General features: G+C 40.5%; 1 protein-coding gene across 1 annotated transcript; it reads left to right on the top strand.

Annotated features, from left to right (window-relative positions):
* Positions 1 to 5: 5 nt before the first annotated feature.
* On the top strand, positions 6 to 17,744 carry ARV1 (ARV1 homolog, fatty acid homeostasis modulator). Its single transcript, XM_038395007.2, has 5 exons — positions 6 to 212; positions 7,014 to 7,133; positions 10,390 to 10,543; positions 12,408 to 12,632; positions 13,252 to 17,744. The coding sequence occupies exons 1-5, from the start codon at positions 21 to 23 to the stop codon at positions 13,356 to 13,358; spliced, it is 798 nt and encodes a 265-aa protein (XP_038250935.1). The 5' UTR covers positions 6 to 20; the 3' UTR covers positions 13,359 to 17,744.
* Positions 17,745 to 18,061: the final 317 nt, after the last annotated feature.

Genomic DNA, 18,061 nt, shown 5'->3' with positions numbered 1-18,061 from the left:
TGGAAACTACCGCTCCCGTGATGCACTGCGCGGCGTCTTTCCTCCTCATTGCCCTGAACTGGGAAGCGGACGGGAACCGGGAGGGTTCCTCCTGCAACGGCCCCTCGCCAGAGATGGGGGAGCCCGGCGGCTACAAGTGCGTCGAGTGCAACCGGGAGGCTCCCGAGCTTTACAGGGACTATCAGCGCGGGGTGCTGCGCATCGCCATCTGCGTGAGTGGGCCGGGCCGGGGGCCGTCGGTGGGGCGGGGAGGTCTGGAGCGAGGGCGGCTCAGAAGCGGGTGGGGTCACCCGGGCTCAGGCCCTGTCTCGGTTCGGAGACTAAGCGCCCGGCCCCCTGAGCGCTCTCCGGGGTGGGTGTTTCAGTGACCGGCCCCTTTGCTTTCCGCATTGTACGTACGAACACGCACCCTTACGCCGCGTCCGCAGCACGGGCACCCTTCCGGCCGTCCCGGGGGCAGCCCCCCCCCAGGGGCAGCCCCTGTGCGAGCGGCGCTGTGGCCGGGACCCCCCCGGCTGTCTAAGCCGGCACCTGGGTTCTGTCCCGTTCCTCTCCTCCCCTCCCCCGCCCCGTTACTAAATACAGGTTGCTCCAGGAGGTTGTGCAGCGTGGTTCTTCTTGGTCCCGCATCTCTTTAATCTCTCATTCCCCCAAACCCACTAAATCCCCTCAGTCTAAATTGTGTTTTGTTTTCTGTCTACTTTCTCATCCTCCTGCAATCCCCTCCAGCCCCCAATAGGCAGGCCCTATGTTTGGAGTGGAAGTCTCCTCTTCCCCTCAGCTTGGTGGTCAGTCAGTTTTAGTAACGGGTGTTTTTGAGGAGCAGATTGGATCCTAATAGCTGGCTAGCTGTGCCTAGTTCAGGGTATTTTCGTGCCACCAGACCTCACAGTCTCATACTAAAGTCAGGACTATCTTGCAAAGTGGGCCCATCCCTCACGTCTGGGTTTCCTGTGTTTCAAAACCCAGACCTGAAGATTACTCTGTAGTGCCTTGAATGAGATTGGGAGGCAGCCTGCCTCAATACCAGGGTCAGAACGGTGGTCACTTTTATGTGCATTTGAGAACTGCTATAATTACTTCTTCATCTCCCAGTCTTTAATGTCTGCATTAGAGGCTGTACATCTCAAGCAGTACCTATTTGAGGAGCATTTCTTTTTTTACTATTATGGATAGTTAACCTTTTTTCTTGGCAATTTGCCTCCAAAACACCTCACTTTGTTCAGTGCATTTCATTGGCTTGAATAGAGACCGGGAGTGGATGGGTCATTCCACAAAGTAAAACTATTTCCCCATGTTATTTCTCCCCCCACGCCCCCCCACTGTTCCTCAGACATTCTTGTCAACTGCTGGAAATGGCCCACCTTGATTATCACCACAAGAGGTTTTCTTCCTTCCCCTCCCCACCCCCTTCCTGCTGGTAATAGCTCATCTTAAGTGATCGTTTTCCACCAAATGCATCTGATGAAGTGAGCTGTAGCTCACGAAAGCTTATGCTCAAATAAATTTGTTAGTCTCTAAGGTGCCACAAGTACTCCTTTTTCTTTTTGCGAATACACACTAACACGGCTGCTACTCTGAAACCTCTCCTTACAGGTGTGTATGGTAACACCCATTGTTTCATGTTCTCTGTGTATATAAATCTCCCCACTGTATTTTCCACTGAATGCATCTGATGAAGTGAGCTGTAGCTCACAAAAGCTTATGCTCAAATAAATTTGTTAGTCTCTAAGGTGCCACAAGTACTCCTTTTCTATTTTAAGGACTGTTTTAGACCTTTCCTTATTTATTTATAGCTTTCAGTTTTTGGTAGTACTTACCTGTGTTCTTGTTGCCAATGGCTTGTTTATGGGTATTTCTAGTAGTAGGTGGAAAAATAGGGTCACTTACAGAATTGTATTTTAGTGTATGAAAGACTTTGATTTTGACTTTTGGTTTTGAAATGGAAGTACCTGGAAGTGTGCCTCAATTACCCCTTGTTTTCCATTCATGTTTATGTTATGTCCCAGTACAGCCCCTGAACTTGTCTATTCCTTGCAAATCAGAAAAAATTGCTTGTGGCACATTTTGTAGAAAAATGTTTATGCTAAAAAAATTACCCTTGTATCATCTGGAATTTCATTGTTATTACTGAGTATATAGCTCATATAGTTTTGCATGACATTTGGGCTCTTGGCAGCTTGAGAAGAAATAAAGCAATGTAACTTGCCACTTGCCAACCCCTAAATTTGTAACTAAACTCCAAATGATGGGCATACAACACAAAATAGTTGAGCAGGGAATTTGGACAAAATGTACAATAACTTTAAGTGTTCTGTCACTTCAGTTTTATGCTTGAACATTTCTGATATTAATAGTAAACAGCATATACAGTAAACACCTGTTTTGTGAAGGTCTTCGATTAGTTTTGGGTTTTAAAAAGTAGTGGTTAACATAAACTGAGATAGAACAGAGAGAGAGCCTCTTCCTTGACCTAGAAGAGGCTGAACACTAGGCAGAGAGAAATTATTTATTATGGTGGAGAAAGCTGACATTCCCATCCTCTTCTTCTCCCACTAGAGCAATCAATTAATGATCAAACAGCTGCAAGCATGCTCAAAATCTCTGCAGACTCATTAGAAATGTGCGCAGTTCAGTAGATCTCTCAGGGCAAAGACAAGGCATTATAATTGAGATTTCTGCAGGTCTTAAAAATGCACATGGCAATGACAGATTGACATTTCCCTTCCCTCCCACCCTTGGTTTTAGTGTTTCCTAAAGATGGTCAGACTCTGGATTTGCCTGATCTTACATTGCAGAAGTTGAAACCTGCATCCAGAAGTATCCTTATTCATTGTAAATCAGTTTGATGGATTGGTGATTGCTGTTTCCAGATGCAAAAAGTTCAATCAAGTGCCCGGTGGCCTCTCTGTGCATCAGGACCTAGGATACAAGGTGATAGATAATCTCTGCAAAGCAGGGCAAGGTCTCTGTGATATGCCTTTTTCAGTGATCCCCAGGATCATGCAAAAGATAGCATGGAGAAAGCCGCGGTGATTCTGTTTATGTTAGAAGAGTCTATATCTCTGTTGCCTGATTAACGTAGAGTTGGACCGGCCAATGTGTCTACCTCACAGAGGAGGTCAGCTGTTGCCAAAACTTATCCTCCATCCCACACCAAATAGGTTCAAAATGGATACTTGGATGAGGTAAATATCACATTTGCAGACCTGGAAAGTAGTCAACAAATAGAACTTGTTCTACAGACCGAAGCAAAGTCAATGGTTTAATTACCACATTAACCAAATGCAACATAGCTTTGAATTCCTCCAGCAAGGGTTTAATGTGGGTGTCTGAGATTGTCCAAGCAAAAGATCAAGTGTCTGTGTTATAAGGTCTCAGCATGTTCAAAAAGAGGAAGTTTTATCAAACCCGGACATGCTTCCTTAAGGTAACTACCCTGTTTCTAGCCCGAAAAAAACTTCATTCTGGTCCTTAAAAGAATTTACTTGAATCCCTATGGCAGGTGTCATTATAATTTCTATCTATTAAAGCAGGCTTTCTAATAATTATGTCTAATCAAAGGAGCTTTTGAAGTTGGGAGCCTTCTTGGATGAGACCCACTATTGTATTGTTATTCGGACAGGTAGTCCTCACAACTGTCATAACATTTAGTTACAAAGTAAATTCAAGAAATAGTCTTCCTTCCATCAAGCATCATAGTTCACACTGTAAGAGCACAGTTAAGGACAAAGCAGTCGTGTCTCCACTAATGAGATCTACTAGATGGCCATGTGGACATCCATACATAAATGCACCAAATTCTACTGAAAAATGACAATTGATAACCAATATGTAGAAGTCTTCTCCATGCCTCATTGCCCCCAGGGAAGATAGAGGACATATGATTTCCTTTATCTTAGGTGTCCATAGTTAAAGGGTTATCCTGCTTCCCATCCTGGAGACATACTGCAAAGAAAGTAAAGGGAAGTTATCAAGGTTTGACAATACCCAAAAATTGAGAGAAAATTTCTGTTTTTGTAAATATACCTCATTGATGGAAGGAAGGAAAGAGAAGGTAGGAAAACTCTTAGCCACATTTAAAAGGCGGGCTTCAGTGGGGTAAAAATCACAATCCTAGGTGACACCACATAAGCAATTCAAGGCACTTTTATGTAATTCAACCAGTCTCTCCCTCACACTTTACAATAAAACAGCTGGATTAATTGAGCAATAGACACACATTCTGCAGTTAGTTTTTATGCAGTTAAAATTTAATTGAAAAGCCTTTTTTTTTTTTTTTTTTAGCAGCAAGGAGGAGAGAGAAAGCAGGAATGAGGGTTAAGTATTCATTTGGTGGAGCTGGGGCAAAGAAGCTGTCAGGAATCCAAAAGCAACACTGAAAATAAAAAAAAAAAAAGAGGACTTGTGGCACCTTAGAGACTAACAAATTTATTTGAGCATAAGCTTTTGTGAGCTTATGCTCGAATAAATTTGTTAGTCTCTAAGGTGCCACAAGTCTCCTTTTCTTTTTGCGGATACAGACTAACATGGCTGCTACTCTGAAAACTGAAAATAAAATAGGTTGTGTTATCATTCTTATTTACGTAATTCAGCAGATTTATGTGGTAGTAGAAGTGTTTCCCTACAATTAGTGTGAGGGAGCTGCAAGTCGGGCCACTGGCAGGATAAAGGCAGAGGATTTAACTTCAATACAATCTAAGACTCAAATAGTCTAATTTGATAATAAGCAATTCCCTTTTTTTAATGCATCTTATCTCTGCAAGATGGCTGAGGAAGGGTGATTAATTTACATACTTCAGCAGTTATTGCAGACTATTTAATTTGTCAAAACACCCAGCCATGGTTTTGTGATGTGACAAGTTTTTGTTCCTGCTAATCCTCTTCTGTTGCGTTCTATGTATATCATGTGTTGGTGGTGACAGACTAGAACTACTCATCCTGATGCTACATTGGCTGTTTCATATGTTTTGTGTGTGTATTTTGTGTCATTGTGTGGTTTCCAGAAGCTGCAAAGTAGAAAACCCACAGTTGTAATCAAAATTGCTATTTTATAGGTGCGTGTTCACAGCAGCCTCCTCAGAGGAATCCCTGTTGGGATTTCTGGGTCCCCAGTCTGGGTAGGGTGGGATGGGATGGTATTTCTAAACTGCATGCAAATCATTCACTAAAAGCATGCTGCCTGTATCCTTGATGCAGGCATTTGCTTAGTTGATCTTCTTCAGTGTAGAGTCTTTCTGCATATCCCCTCGCTTTGGCTCTGTCATCCTTTTCTTCTTTGTTGGCTCCAAATAGAGAACTCTCTCCTAGATTTCCACTTATGCATCCATGTTCTAAAGTTTTGCACTTTTAATGCGAACCTGGGGAAACTTTGCATGTCTCTCCATCAAGCACCTACACTACACCTGCTCAGAGGTGAGTTTATTTTGCTTCTGTCCAGAGTTTCTGTGAACGCTACTCCAAACAGTTCTTTATAAGTTTCTTGTGCTACACCAGCCTGAAGCCTGTGTAAATTAATGCCTTTTCAGAATGTTCTTTCATGATTCGTCTTTAGGGGGGAAAAAGAAATGAAATGAGACATTGCATTTAATTAGAGCTGTTATCTGTTCCATGGTAGATTTTACACTCTATTAAATGGTCGTTACATTCGTCAATTAATTGTATCCTGTCTTCCATCTCTCTGACTTTAATTTCAAGCCTATCAAACTACTGGTTAATTGAGTCAAATTTTTGAATCCATTACCTCTAACTCTGTCCTGCTACATAATCCCATATAACATTCTCTTTTCTGATCCAAAATGTGGTTCCCTTAGAACCTGGCCAAAATATACTGGCTTGGGAGGGGGCACCATACCTCTAACATGAAGCCTTGTGATTCATTGCTCCTGATGGTGGCTTCACTACTCATGGGGACAGGTTTCTGATGAATTTCATTAACTGTTTTTGGATTCTTAAACTCTCCAGCAATAACAGGATTAAAAATGGAGGTTCCTGGCTCATGGGAGCTGTGGAGGCAGGGCAGGGGTGGAGGCAGCACACAGCTGCCTGCCACGCCTCCACCTAGGGGCCGCAGGGACTGGTCACCGCCTGTGGGGAGCTGCCTGAGATGAGCACCTCCTGGATTCGGCAACCCGCATTCCCTCTCATGCCCCAAGCCCCTGCCCCGCACCCCCAGCTGCACCTAAAAGCCTCTCACAGCCTGTGCTTCAACCCCCAGCCCCGCATCCCTCCTCCCCCACACACACACTCTGAACCCCTCATGGACGTTCCTCTGCCTAGGAGCAGCATGGACATGTTGCCACTTCCGGGAAGCCACATAGGGAGCCCATCGGCCCCATGCCAACCGGACTATTAACCAGACTTTCTATGAAGATTATAAAATGCCAGTTTATAGAGCTTTCCAGCTGGGACAGAGCCGGACAACACAGTGCTTACTATATTGTGAAAGGGCTGCACAGCAAAGAAAAGGGTTCTTTTCACCAACATTGTCTCTTAGTTCAGAGTAGAAGGCTATCTTTATTTACGTTACAGAAATTATTGCAATGTAAGGTTAAGTTTTTTTTTTTTAAAAATGAAAATATAAATCAGCCATGCTCAAATAACAAGCCTTAGCAGGCTGCTGGTGCATTCCTTAGATGTTTGAAAGCACTCAGTTGTCTCTGCCTGAGATGGCACACAATACCATGTAGCGCACCCAAGTGTAATTTATTGTTATATATAAATCAGAACTTTATTTTAGAACATATAAAAATAGCTGATATCTTTTTATTTGGTTGGAATGGGAAATCAACTGAAAGTTTGAACGCCAGGATAAAAAAATGGAGCTAACTTTTTTTGCCTGAATTAAAATCCATTGAAAATAGGGGCTTCATCACAGAAATCCTGACATAACTTTAAGAGATACTTTGATGCCACTATAGTGTTGCTGTGCTAAACAAATAAGAACAGCAGATTTTTAAATAAACTTATGCTAGTTTGCTTGTTTTTACAACTTGTTCCTTTGTTAATTTCAGAAATCCTGCCAGAAACCTGTGGACAAGTACATTGAGTATGATCCTGTTATCATCTTGATTAATGCCATCTTATGCAAAACACAGGCTTACAGGCATATTCTTTTCAATACACAGATAAATGTAAGTTGCTGGATTTTTTCCCTCTTTGACTTTGTACAAGATGTATGAGACTCTAATGACAAGTAAATAAGAATCACAGTGAAAACAAGATTTATTAGCTGCCCTAAGATGTTGGGTTTTTTTCTCCTGCCCCTCCACAAGTCCAAGAAAGTTTAACTACTATTTTGTTCTCTGCCCAAATTAAGGGTCTAATGCTATAAACAAAGCATGTAGAATACCAAACTTTGTAGCTGCTGCTAGGAGAGCTACAGTCCAGGTAGAAAGAAAAGGAGTACTTGTGGCACCTTAGCAAACACAGCTATCGTATTAAAGATATTGCTTACAACAGTTTAAAAACTTATATTTGTCAGAAGAGTGAGCACACGTGATTTTTGGAATACACACAAGGAGCAGAGTTCTTGAATAAGAAGGGGCCATATTTCAGCAGTCAGTTTTCTGACCAGAGCCATTGGAAGAGGTCTGCTTCTGCTGTAAATGGTTAATTACAACCACTACTGGAAATGTCTCCAAGTTCAGCAGTAGTATAAGGTACAATACTAACATATTACTATACTAGAAAAGACTAGTATTGCCCTCTTACAGGCTTCCTCTGCTATAGTAAAATAAGTTACAAAAATTATTATGGCGAAAGATGATGATGACTTGCATGTTAAGAATCACTGATGCATAAGTACCCAGGGTGAAATGCCCTAGAAGGAGCTAAAGCTGTCATGCAATGACTGGACCCAGAGAGCTGTTGAGAGGGTTAAAGCACTTTGTGTGGGTTAAAGCACTTTCATGTGTCTGGCAGTTGAAATTCTGAAGATCCTATGTGCAGGTCGACACAGTACAACAATGCATATAGGAAGGGTGTGAATTGTAAAGTGCACTAAAGTGTTGCGTGCTAACTGGCCAGTGTAAACCCTGCTGGCGTGCACTAAAAGTTCCCGCTAAAACTTTTAATGCACACTAGCAGGGTTTACATAGGCCAGTTAATGCACAACACTTCGTGTGCACTTTAGAATTCACTCTTTTTAGTACACATTATCGCAACGTGTAGACAAGCCCTTTGTGCTGCAGAGCAGCTGCACAAAAGGAAAGTAAGTCATCTTTCTAGGCCATGTGATCTTGGTGAGCAATTGTGGTTTCCCAGGTGAGAAGTACTGGAGTTGAAGGGTGAAAAGGAGCATAGAGTTTAAGCAATAAGACTTATGAGAGTGGCAAAATACCTGCTTCTGGGAACAGGATAGAGATGTCGTACCTGAGGCTTCTGGAAGGGCTTTTCTACATTCAGAAATTGCACCAATGTAACTGAAATTGGTTTAGTTAAACTGGTGTAACTCTTGTGTGGACTCTTATATGACTTAAACCTGGCTTGTAGCAGTTTTGCTTGCACCTGTAAAATTATGCAACCAGTTTTTAATTGATATAAGAGAATCCACGCAAAAGTTGCAGCAGTTTAACACTTTTAGTTATGCTGGCACAGCTTTGTGTGCAGACCAGGCCTAAGAGGGATTTGTCTATGAATACCTCCGCCTGAGGAAGCAGGACTTGCATATATCTTGTAAACAAACTGACCACGCTAAGAAAATATCTGACTCTTATCTCACTGACTTCAGCTCTGAGTGGGGAAACAGACTTGCAGACCTCAAATTCCGATACTGCTCAGCAAAGAGTCTATGCAGCATGGGGAGATAGCAGGGCATCCGCCTGAGCTCTTCTCCCCGCGGGGCTGCTTTGCTTTTCTTGCCCTGGAGTACCAGCGCTGCTGCCTGCTTTGCAGATCATCCACCAAGGTTTGGGGTGGGGCATGGAAGCAGAGGCAATGCATGGGACTCCAGCAGCAGGAAAGGTGAAGCGGCCCCATGTAGGGGGGAGGAGGAGCAGCTCAGCCAGCCGCCCTGCTGCTTCCTGCTCCCTGTGCTGCAGAGACACAGAGAGCCACTGCTGGGGCGGGAAGGTGTGCTCTCCTTGTTTCTGGGCATCCTGAGAAATCAGGGGCAGATGTGACACCCCCTACCCCCAAAACCTTTCATCTGTTCATCCCTCCTCCCTGCACTAGCCACAACTATGTGTCACCTCTGCACGTGGGCTGAGCTGGGGGTGGAGCTGGAGCCATGCAGAGCTATGTTTGTGCTCCCAGCGGTCCCCAGAGCCCACTGCCCCACCCTGGTCTCGTGCTCTCTGTCCCAGAGCTCACTCCCCAGTCTCATGTCCTCCCCACCCCGTCCTTCGGTGCCAGTCCCTGGAGCCCTTTCTGGCCTCTTTCCCTCCCCAGTCCACCTCCAGTTACCTTCTTCTGCCACATCCTCTATCTCTGCCTCCCCCTATCTCCCCAGAGCCTCCTTTCTGCCCCTCTGCTATCCCGGTCTCCAAAGGGGCTCCACACCACTAGCTGGATCATAGTCCAATAGCTTCACATCCTGGCTCCAAGCTCAAAAGTACACATTCACACCCTGTTTTGCTGCCCAGATCCCAGCCCATACCCATTCCTCCATCTCTGCCACTTGGCTCAATATGGGGCACGGAGAAACGTTCGGGGGGGACAAGAAGCAATGCCAGGTGGCTCAGATCAGCTCCGTGCATCCTGTTTTCAGATTAGGGAAATACGGTCACCTAACTTTGCTGGCAGGCAATTGGGGAGCTTGGGGGCGGGGAAGGAAGGGAAGGGGAGCTGGCTGGAGGTCTGGACCTTGACTATACTTTGACCAAGAAATTTGGAACTTGACAAAAAATGGAATACCCCTGAACTAGACTGATAGTCATCTCCCTAGTTGAGTTTTCTTATTGCTAGTGGTGGAACCTCACTTTATTTATAAACCAGGCACATTAGATATGGATACACATTTATTTTGGACACATGCCTCAGTCTATATTTGGGGTTTTTTTGTTTTTTTGTTTTTTTTTTTTTTTTTTTTGGCACATTTTTCAGGTGATACTTTAAGCTCTGTTTGAGACACCAAAGTATGCTTGTATTGAGTCCCATTTTTCCCCTCCACATCCAAACACACTCACATACCACAACTTTATGCTTTCTTCTGCCTAGAGCTGCTCATATGACTTGCCACGCCCAAGCTCTCCAATCGGGCTAATATGTTAAAGCAGCTAATTGTTATTAAAACATGTGCTAATCTAGTAGAACTGAACCAAAGTCATTTTGTTACTTTTTCTCAGGAATAGAAATAAAGCTACCTCAGCTGTATTCGTAGAGATGCTAAGAGATGACCTTGAATTAAAAATACTTGATACTGATGCTGTCAACATTCTTTCATATCAGATTCATGGGAAGCTTTGCATATTTTGTTTGCTTTGTGAAGCTTATCTCAGGTGGCTGCAGCTACAGGATTCAAGCCAAAACACAGACCCTGATGACTTAATCAGATATGCCAAAGAATGGGATTTTTATAGAATGTTTGGAATTGCTTCTTTAGGTGAGAACTATGATTATTTCGTATCACTTTCAAATGATCTTTTATATTAAATCTTAAAGATCAATACATTGAAGAATTTGCTAGCACAGAATGCATGCCATATTTCTCCCTGGAGGTGGCTGAGTGATCTCTGATAGATTTATATATAGACAGTCTAAAACATTTCTGTGGTCCTTCAGGGAAAAATAGCACTACATAAGTTACTTCATTTATTCATATACTGTTTCCTGCATTCCTTTATGCCACTGTACATGGCAATCGCCTGATTACAGTGCAGTCTGGTGTGATCAGCATTAAATATCAGTACCAGAAGATGGCAGTATTTCAGAATATTAGGTCTGAATAGGCATGCATTTACATGGTGGTGTTTATAAGGGGTAATGGACAGCTATGCCTTATTCCAAAGACTGAACTTCTAGGATATTAGCAGCATGCTGCGTTTAATGTAAGATTTAATTTATTCAAATATCAGTTAAAAACATGTTCTGCCACATGCTTTGTCTTATTTTAGGTTGCCCACCATAACATTTTAATGCCAGTTGCCTTTCCACATGTTGAAGACAGATCAGTCCAAATATATTACTTCTACTAATAGGTGCATTAAACAGGTTATATTTAAAGTTTCTCATTTGTCCTATTCTAAAAATGTTGGGAAACTTTAGGAAATAATGTATGGATTCTCCATTGCTAGTTTATTTTAGGTGCCATTGAAAAAGGAAAGAAAACTAAAACCACTTCTTGTGACTGGCCAAATGTTATTTTATTCCGTTGCTGAAGAAGCAACAAGCAACTGGAAACATAAATTCCTTACATATTGATTCCCTGCAAAGCTTATTCCCAGAGTTGGAGTGATATTGACAATGATGCTTATGAAAATAAACAGTAACCAGGAAAAAAAATGTTGACTTCTGAACCTTAAACAAATTTTTAAGAACATTTGCCAAATTAAACAATGACAAACCTGGTAGGTAGGGAAGAGATGTTTCCAAGCTTTTAAAAGTGCATTTGAAACAACAGAAGGGAAAAAATAAAAATTTAACTTTTTTTTTTAAGTATATTTAAATCCTTGTGGTACTGCTCTGTAATTCAGACACATCTAATAGAACCATAAGGATTCTTTCAACTTTGAAGTTTAATACCTTCAGTATAGGGGTGTAGTTTTTGGTAGCATAGCTAACTGTAATTCATCACCTGTGCACATCCTCAGCAAAAAGTGCTATTGTAGATGAGGATTGATGTTCATATTGCTGTATCTAACCTTGCTCTCAGCAGGCTTTTATTAAAGGGTGGTAAAAGTGCCTCTGAGCTTGGTCTTCGCTAGCACTTCCTCCAATGCTACCATTGCTGGAGCAGCACTGATGGTGAATTAACCCAAATGCTACTAGTGTAGGGAAGGCCTAGTAATTCAGTAATACCTTGAGCCTTTGTGTTCTTCCCTGAGCCAAAAGATTCTTTGTTGCTAACCTTTCAGGGAATATAAGTAATGATGACATTAGCTTACAGGGTAAAGACTAGCTGAAAAGACAGGCTGTATTTAGGAAGGAAAAGTAGAAATAGAGGAAAGTTTGCACATTAATTTTCCTGTGATGTGTGCAGTCATATAAATAAGTGACTGAATCCTTTTGATGGAGATTGGCCTGGTTTGGGTTACTGGTAGAATGAGTCATGCTTGGTTAGGCTAATAAAGATGCATGGTGGGTGTGGAGGCAATGAGAGGATGTTTTGTTCATGACTGATTTATAAAATTTTCTTTAAATAGTCAGAAGCTTAATGTGTTTGGCACTTGTCATTTTCATAAAGATCAATCAAGAAAGGTTTTGATTTGGTGTATCATGCTGTTTTTTTTCTCCCATTTTCCACTCAGAACAAACTGCATTTTTGGTTGGCATCTTTACTGCACTTTGGCTAGCAAGACCTGAGAGCCTGAAAACAAAGTCAGACTTCATCTTTCTTCTGAAAGCCCTGTTGTTGTCTAGCTATGGAAAACTTCTACTGATTCCAGCTGTTATTTGGGAACATGACTATACTCCTTTGTGCCTCAAACTCATAAAAGTATTTGTCCTGACATCAAACTCTCAAGCGATTAGAGGTACTTTTTTGCTTCTGTTTTATTAGTATAATATCTCTTAAATGTAAGAGATACTGTTACTGTTACATAAGTTACCACTACACATTGTTCTACTTATATTTTCAGTGATTTTAAAAAAAATCTGTTTAATTTCTGAAGTATTGTTGAAATAGGGGTGGCTTGTTTTGGTGGGTTTTTCTTTAAGCCTAAAATTTTGACACTGGACCTTTCATCAAAAGTGAATGAAGCAGAAAATGTGTGGGAAAACTTTAAACTTACCTCAGAATAATTATCTCTGTAGATGCAAATCAGTTACAAATTGAGGCAACTCAGTGTGGGTCACTCAGACAAAGAAGGAAAGTAGAATTCATTATTTGTAACATGTATTTAGTTTGATTTTCATCATTTTTACTGAAGTTGAAAATTGTATGTTAGCTTTTAAGGAGGCATTTTCTTCCCAGCTGTGCATAGAATCTTAAAGCAGATCTTTTCTGTGTGACCTGCTTAAATATACATATTGAAATAAAGCTTCACACAAACTTTCCATCGACTTCAGAGAGGTTTTCACCCAAACTGTTTAAACTTCTTCCAATTATAAAACAAAAACATATTGAGCATTTTGTTTTATTTTCTTTTGCAGTTACCGTGAACTTAAGCCAAAAGCTCACTTTGCTAGCCATCTTGAGTGGATTCATTTTGGAAAATGGCATAGTCTACTTGTTCCAGAGAATGGGATGGAATGTTTGAAAAGGCAGCCCAGTGTTCATTTTTCTAAATCTTGGATTACATTGAAAATCTAAAGAAAAACCAACATGGTACGTTCTCAAAGAATAACCCTCCTGCAGCAAGCCTCAAATCAGCCTCAAATAGTTACATGAACAAAAACTTTCCATGATAATTGACTGGAAACAGTTATATGATTTTAAATGAGAAACTCCAGTAGTCTGGCTACTTTGTGTTTATACCAGAAAAGTTCAGTCTGAACTTACTTGCTTTCCCACCAAAAATATGAGAGTGTCACTACCCTCATAGCTTTTATAGATCCAGCTGTAAAGAAAAATGGATGCTAAAAATTTCAGTACTACCACCAATCACTACTTCAGATGTTTTTTCAGAAGGAGCTGGATGAGATATTTTCCTTAGAAGGGAAAAGGAGTAACTGAGAAAATTGAAACGGGAAAACAAAACCAGTACTTTCTAAAAGAGTCATGAACAGATAAAGAACTAAGTATGGCCAGAATCAACTGTTCTGTTGTACAGTACAATTACAATGGACAGACTAAACTTCATTCTTAGATGTTTGCGAAACAAAACAATAAAGGAGCTATTTGTATTTTAATCTACAAAATTTAATATTTGTGACTGTTTTAAAGGAAGTGTTGAAAACCCTAAATGTGTCTGTCTGTCTTGAAAATTGTTTAGAAAGGCTTCTGATTGTTTCATTTAAAATCAGTGTAGGTTTAATTTAAAATTTCCACCTTCACTGTTTGATGGGGTTAAAAGGGACATCAACAACAAACCAACCTGTGTGGTAAAATTGATTTGAAGTGGTCTAACACAAAATATAGGTGAGATCCTAACTTGCTGTAAATATCAGTTCATACCAGCTGAAATCCACCCTATGCCTTTAAGAAAAAATACTTCAGAAACTACTCCTGGGAGGATTCTGTGCCAAAAAATTAAAAATTCTGAAAATTTTATTTGTCAAAATAATACAATGTATCAACAACAGTTTCAATTGTTTTGGTAAGTTATTTAAACTACACTACAGAAAAAATTCACTAACTAGTCAGCATTTCCTAAACATATGAAAGTTAAGTTACAAACACTTGGTAACGAATACCCTGCATTCCAGCTATAATCCTGGATTTTCATTTAAATTACATTACAGAACAGTAAAGAGCCAAAAAAAAAGGTAGAATGTCATTTTAAATTGCTCAGACTTTCACATATGAAAGTCCTACAGTTTTGCTAATCATTGTCCTAGACCTGGCTGGTACTTTCAGAATTGCTTGGTTCTGATTACTTGTCGTTTTATTGGCTGTTTGGTAAATATTTTATTTGCCCTTTTTGGGTCTTTTTGTTTTGTTTTTAATGGGGAAGTAAAATAAATCCTGAACTGTAAACTAACCTCATTGTGCCACTTTTGCACAGGAAAAAAGTGAAAAAGCACATAAATTTTCCTAGCAACCATCAACAGCAACATTAAAAAAAAAAAAAAAAAAAAGTTGGGGGGGAGGGGTTTTTTTTGTTTTTGTGTGGTTTTTTTTACAAAAGCTATTTTCTTTCATTTAAAAACAAACAATTTTCAGTAACACAGTACTAATACTTAATTGTGTGGGGGTTTTTAAATTTATTTATAGACCTGTTACTAGGCATGCAGGCTGCTACATTTCTACCTCGGGGCCAGAGCCTTCCTCATACATAATAAAAAGGCATACCCCCCTTCTTGCCCGGCAAGCCCCAGTAGCAAGTGAGAGGGACAGTCCCTCTCACTTGTTGGCCAGCCCCACCCCCTGACCGTGATCAATATCTTCTCTCCCCCTCCCCCCCACCCAAGCATGCACACCCAGCCCCCCCTCCGCACAGTGATTTGTATCTCTGAGGCTGCTCCAGAGACCAGGCATGCTTGAACAGATGTGCTACCTGGGCTGCTGGGGAAGAGGCATATGTCCCCTCACAGATTTCTTTTGCATTTTTCTGCACAGGGGGCACAGAAATATGTGGATCATATGAATTCTGTTAGGAGTAAGAAACCTCAGAGACAACGTAGTTTAAGGGGCTTCCTGTTTGAAATAGTTTCTCCAATCTCTTTACTGTTCCGCATGAAACCTCTTGTGATGAATAGCCTGAGTTACAGATTGGACTATCTTTTACATGGTAAAGAAACTGACAATCTACCTGTCATTCTTCATACCTAGGAATAATCTAGTGGAAGATTATTATCTGAAAGGACCTAGAAAGGTTAAAACACTGGGCCATAAAAAGCACCCCCTTAAAGCTCTTGGAGTTTTGCTTAAAAACTGATGGCACAGTATAGCCCATGGGCAAAAAAAAAAAAAAAAATAGAGCAAGTACATCCAAGACCCAAGTATTTGGTAGGAGAAAATACATGGAAAGCACTAATGTTGTTAGGACATCTCTTCAACAGCACATTAGATAAATTTGCGATGTGAGATGGTAGAAGAACCCATCAATGTGAGCTTTAGCTATATCTACAGACACGTCATAGAACAAGGAGTTAAATTTCAGTACAATGCTGGTGAGATTACACCTTATATATTAGGCACAATCCCAAGCATCTCTGTAGTAGGAAGACAGCTGTAAGCTTTGTGGAACTGAGAGAGGCACAATAAATGTAAAGGGGATGAGGGAGTCTGAAGGGGTTACCTTATGATTGAGGGAATGATTATATGATTGTGTATATGGATATCATATGTCTCTAAATATTAAAAGGACAAACATTAAAGAAACCAGTATTATTTGAGTGGGGCAACATGGTATAAAGAGATGCCAAGAAACATTTCGTAACATTGAGGGTGAGGTCTCCTAAACTGGAAATCTCCCTAGAGAATATGGTACTGATAGCCCCATCCCTTGAGAATGTATTATAATGAAGATGTCCTGATTAGCAGACTAAACACAAGGAATTCAGCTAGGCCTTCCTTTCCTTTCTCATTGACTAGTATTCTGTCAACCCATTAGCCAAGCTAGAGACATATACACTAAAATTTGTTAGCATAGTCTTAATAGACTGTGGCTGGAACAGGGAATAAAATAACTAATCTTAATTGAAAAGTTATTTCCCAGCTTCTTTTCAAAAAAAGAAAGCAATTGTCTGTCAAGAAAGCCATATGTTTTCTGAGTACTTAATCTCTGCTCTCCAACCAAGCAATACTAGTGCCCACAGTGCCACCTGGAGACCAAAATGAAAGGGACTTAGTTTTGCTTTCAAAACTGTCCAATAGGAAAGTGTATTCCAAAGTTGATGTATGCTTTTTTCCTTTTAAATTTCATTACAGTTCTGTAGAAACTAAATATTTTGGCCTTACACTTTAAATTTATGTAAACCTTTACAAATTCAATTTTTTTTAAATTAAAAGCTTTTTTTCTACTTTGTAGAAGTGTTAAAAATAGGTGGTGATAATGCTCATGGTAGCGTATGTAAGATAACTGGTTTTTGTGATGACTTGAAAAATAAAGGCACATGATATTATACAGTCACCAATGAAACCTGTTTAATGCTAGTTACTTTGCAGTGGACATCTGTTTTATAAGATTACAAAATGGTGCAAACTCTGATTATCACAAGTAGTACCATTATACTCAGTGAGCCTACACATGCTAGCTGTATGAGGCTGCTCCTTTGCAAGGGAGGTCAACAGGAGTTTTGTCATTGAGTTAATTGGGAATAAGATCATTCCCAGATATAGTTATGAGGATTTTGCAAGATGGTCACTAATGTGACTTGTGTTTTTCACTCATGCTTTTAAAGTGCTGAACTGACTTTTTCAGCATTTCTAGTGATACTGCATTTTTGGTGGTGGCTAAGAGGAGGAACCGAGAAGGGTAGCATTTTAAAAAAAAGTTCAAAAATATGACCTGTTAGCTTACCTTTCTAAACCCCTAGCACATGTTTGCGTACTATATAAAAAAGTAGCAAATTTGGGAAAAGGGTGCAATGACCAGGTATAGTCTCAATACAGGTTTCATTGTTATTTATGAAAGGATAATGTTTGTTTTGTTTTTCTGGGTAAGATTTAGCTGAAATTCCTAAATCTAAATGACCCACAGAACCTTAATCACACAGGGCTAGAACTCTGAAACCATTTTTAGCTAATAGGATTGTTGGGCATAAACTAGAGCAAGAGGGTCCTGGTTTAATTGAGCAAAGGAATCGGAAACAAGATATTCTGAATTTTCTTCCAGCTCTGAGGCCGATGTCTTCTTTGGCCTGGGCCAAGTCATTTACTGCTGTCCCTCAGTCTGTAACATGAGGGTAACAATACCTGCCACAAGAGTTCTGCATCGTCCGCACAAACCACGTTTCACCACCAAGAGACCAAATACATTCTTCTAAATGCAAGAACATTCTGTTTGCTCTGTGTTACAACAAAATTCTTATTGGAAAAACAAAAAAGAGTAATGAGAGAATTAAATGGCTAATGTCTGTCTGAAGATGAGAAGGATAAGAGGTTTTTTCTCCTAGCTGCAGGTTGGAAGTCGGTAAGTACTCTGAACTCTGATATTAAAACTGACAAGCCAAGAACCTGAGAATATGAAATTATTCAAGATGGCATGTTTAAAGAATCCTCCTTAGTTATGTTAAGTGAAGCATTGATTTTGACTCTTCCTAACATACAGTTCCATAGCAGAGGTAGCTGCAGACTCTTCACAATGCATATAGAAAGCTCTGCTTTCCTTAATGTGAAGTTCTAGATGTTATACCA

This window comes from Dermochelys coriacea, chromosome 3 (assembly GCF_009764565.3).
Source record: "Dermochelys coriacea isolate rDerCor1 chromosome 3, rDerCor1.pri.v4, whole genome shotgun sequence".
In the NCBI taxonomy this organism is placed as follows: Eukaryota; Metazoa; Chordata; order Testudines; family Dermochelyidae; genus Dermochelys; species Dermochelys coriacea.
Note: the sequence above shows the minus strand (reverse complement) of the source record. Positions and strands in the feature narration are given on the sequence as shown.

Coding starts and splice junctions, on each gene's coding strand:
- ARV1 (XM_038395007.2), top strand. CDS start 21: ATGCACTGCGCGGCGTCTTTCCTCCTCATTGCCCTGAACTGGGAAGCG. Junction 7,134..10,389: donor TTTTCAATACACAGATAAAT/GTAAGTTGCTGG, acceptor CTTTCATATCAG/ATTCATGGGAAGCTTTGCAT. Junction 10,544..12,407: donor GTTTGGAATTGCTTCTTTAG/GTGAGAACTATG, acceptor TTTTCCACTCAG/AACAAACTGCATTTTTGGTT.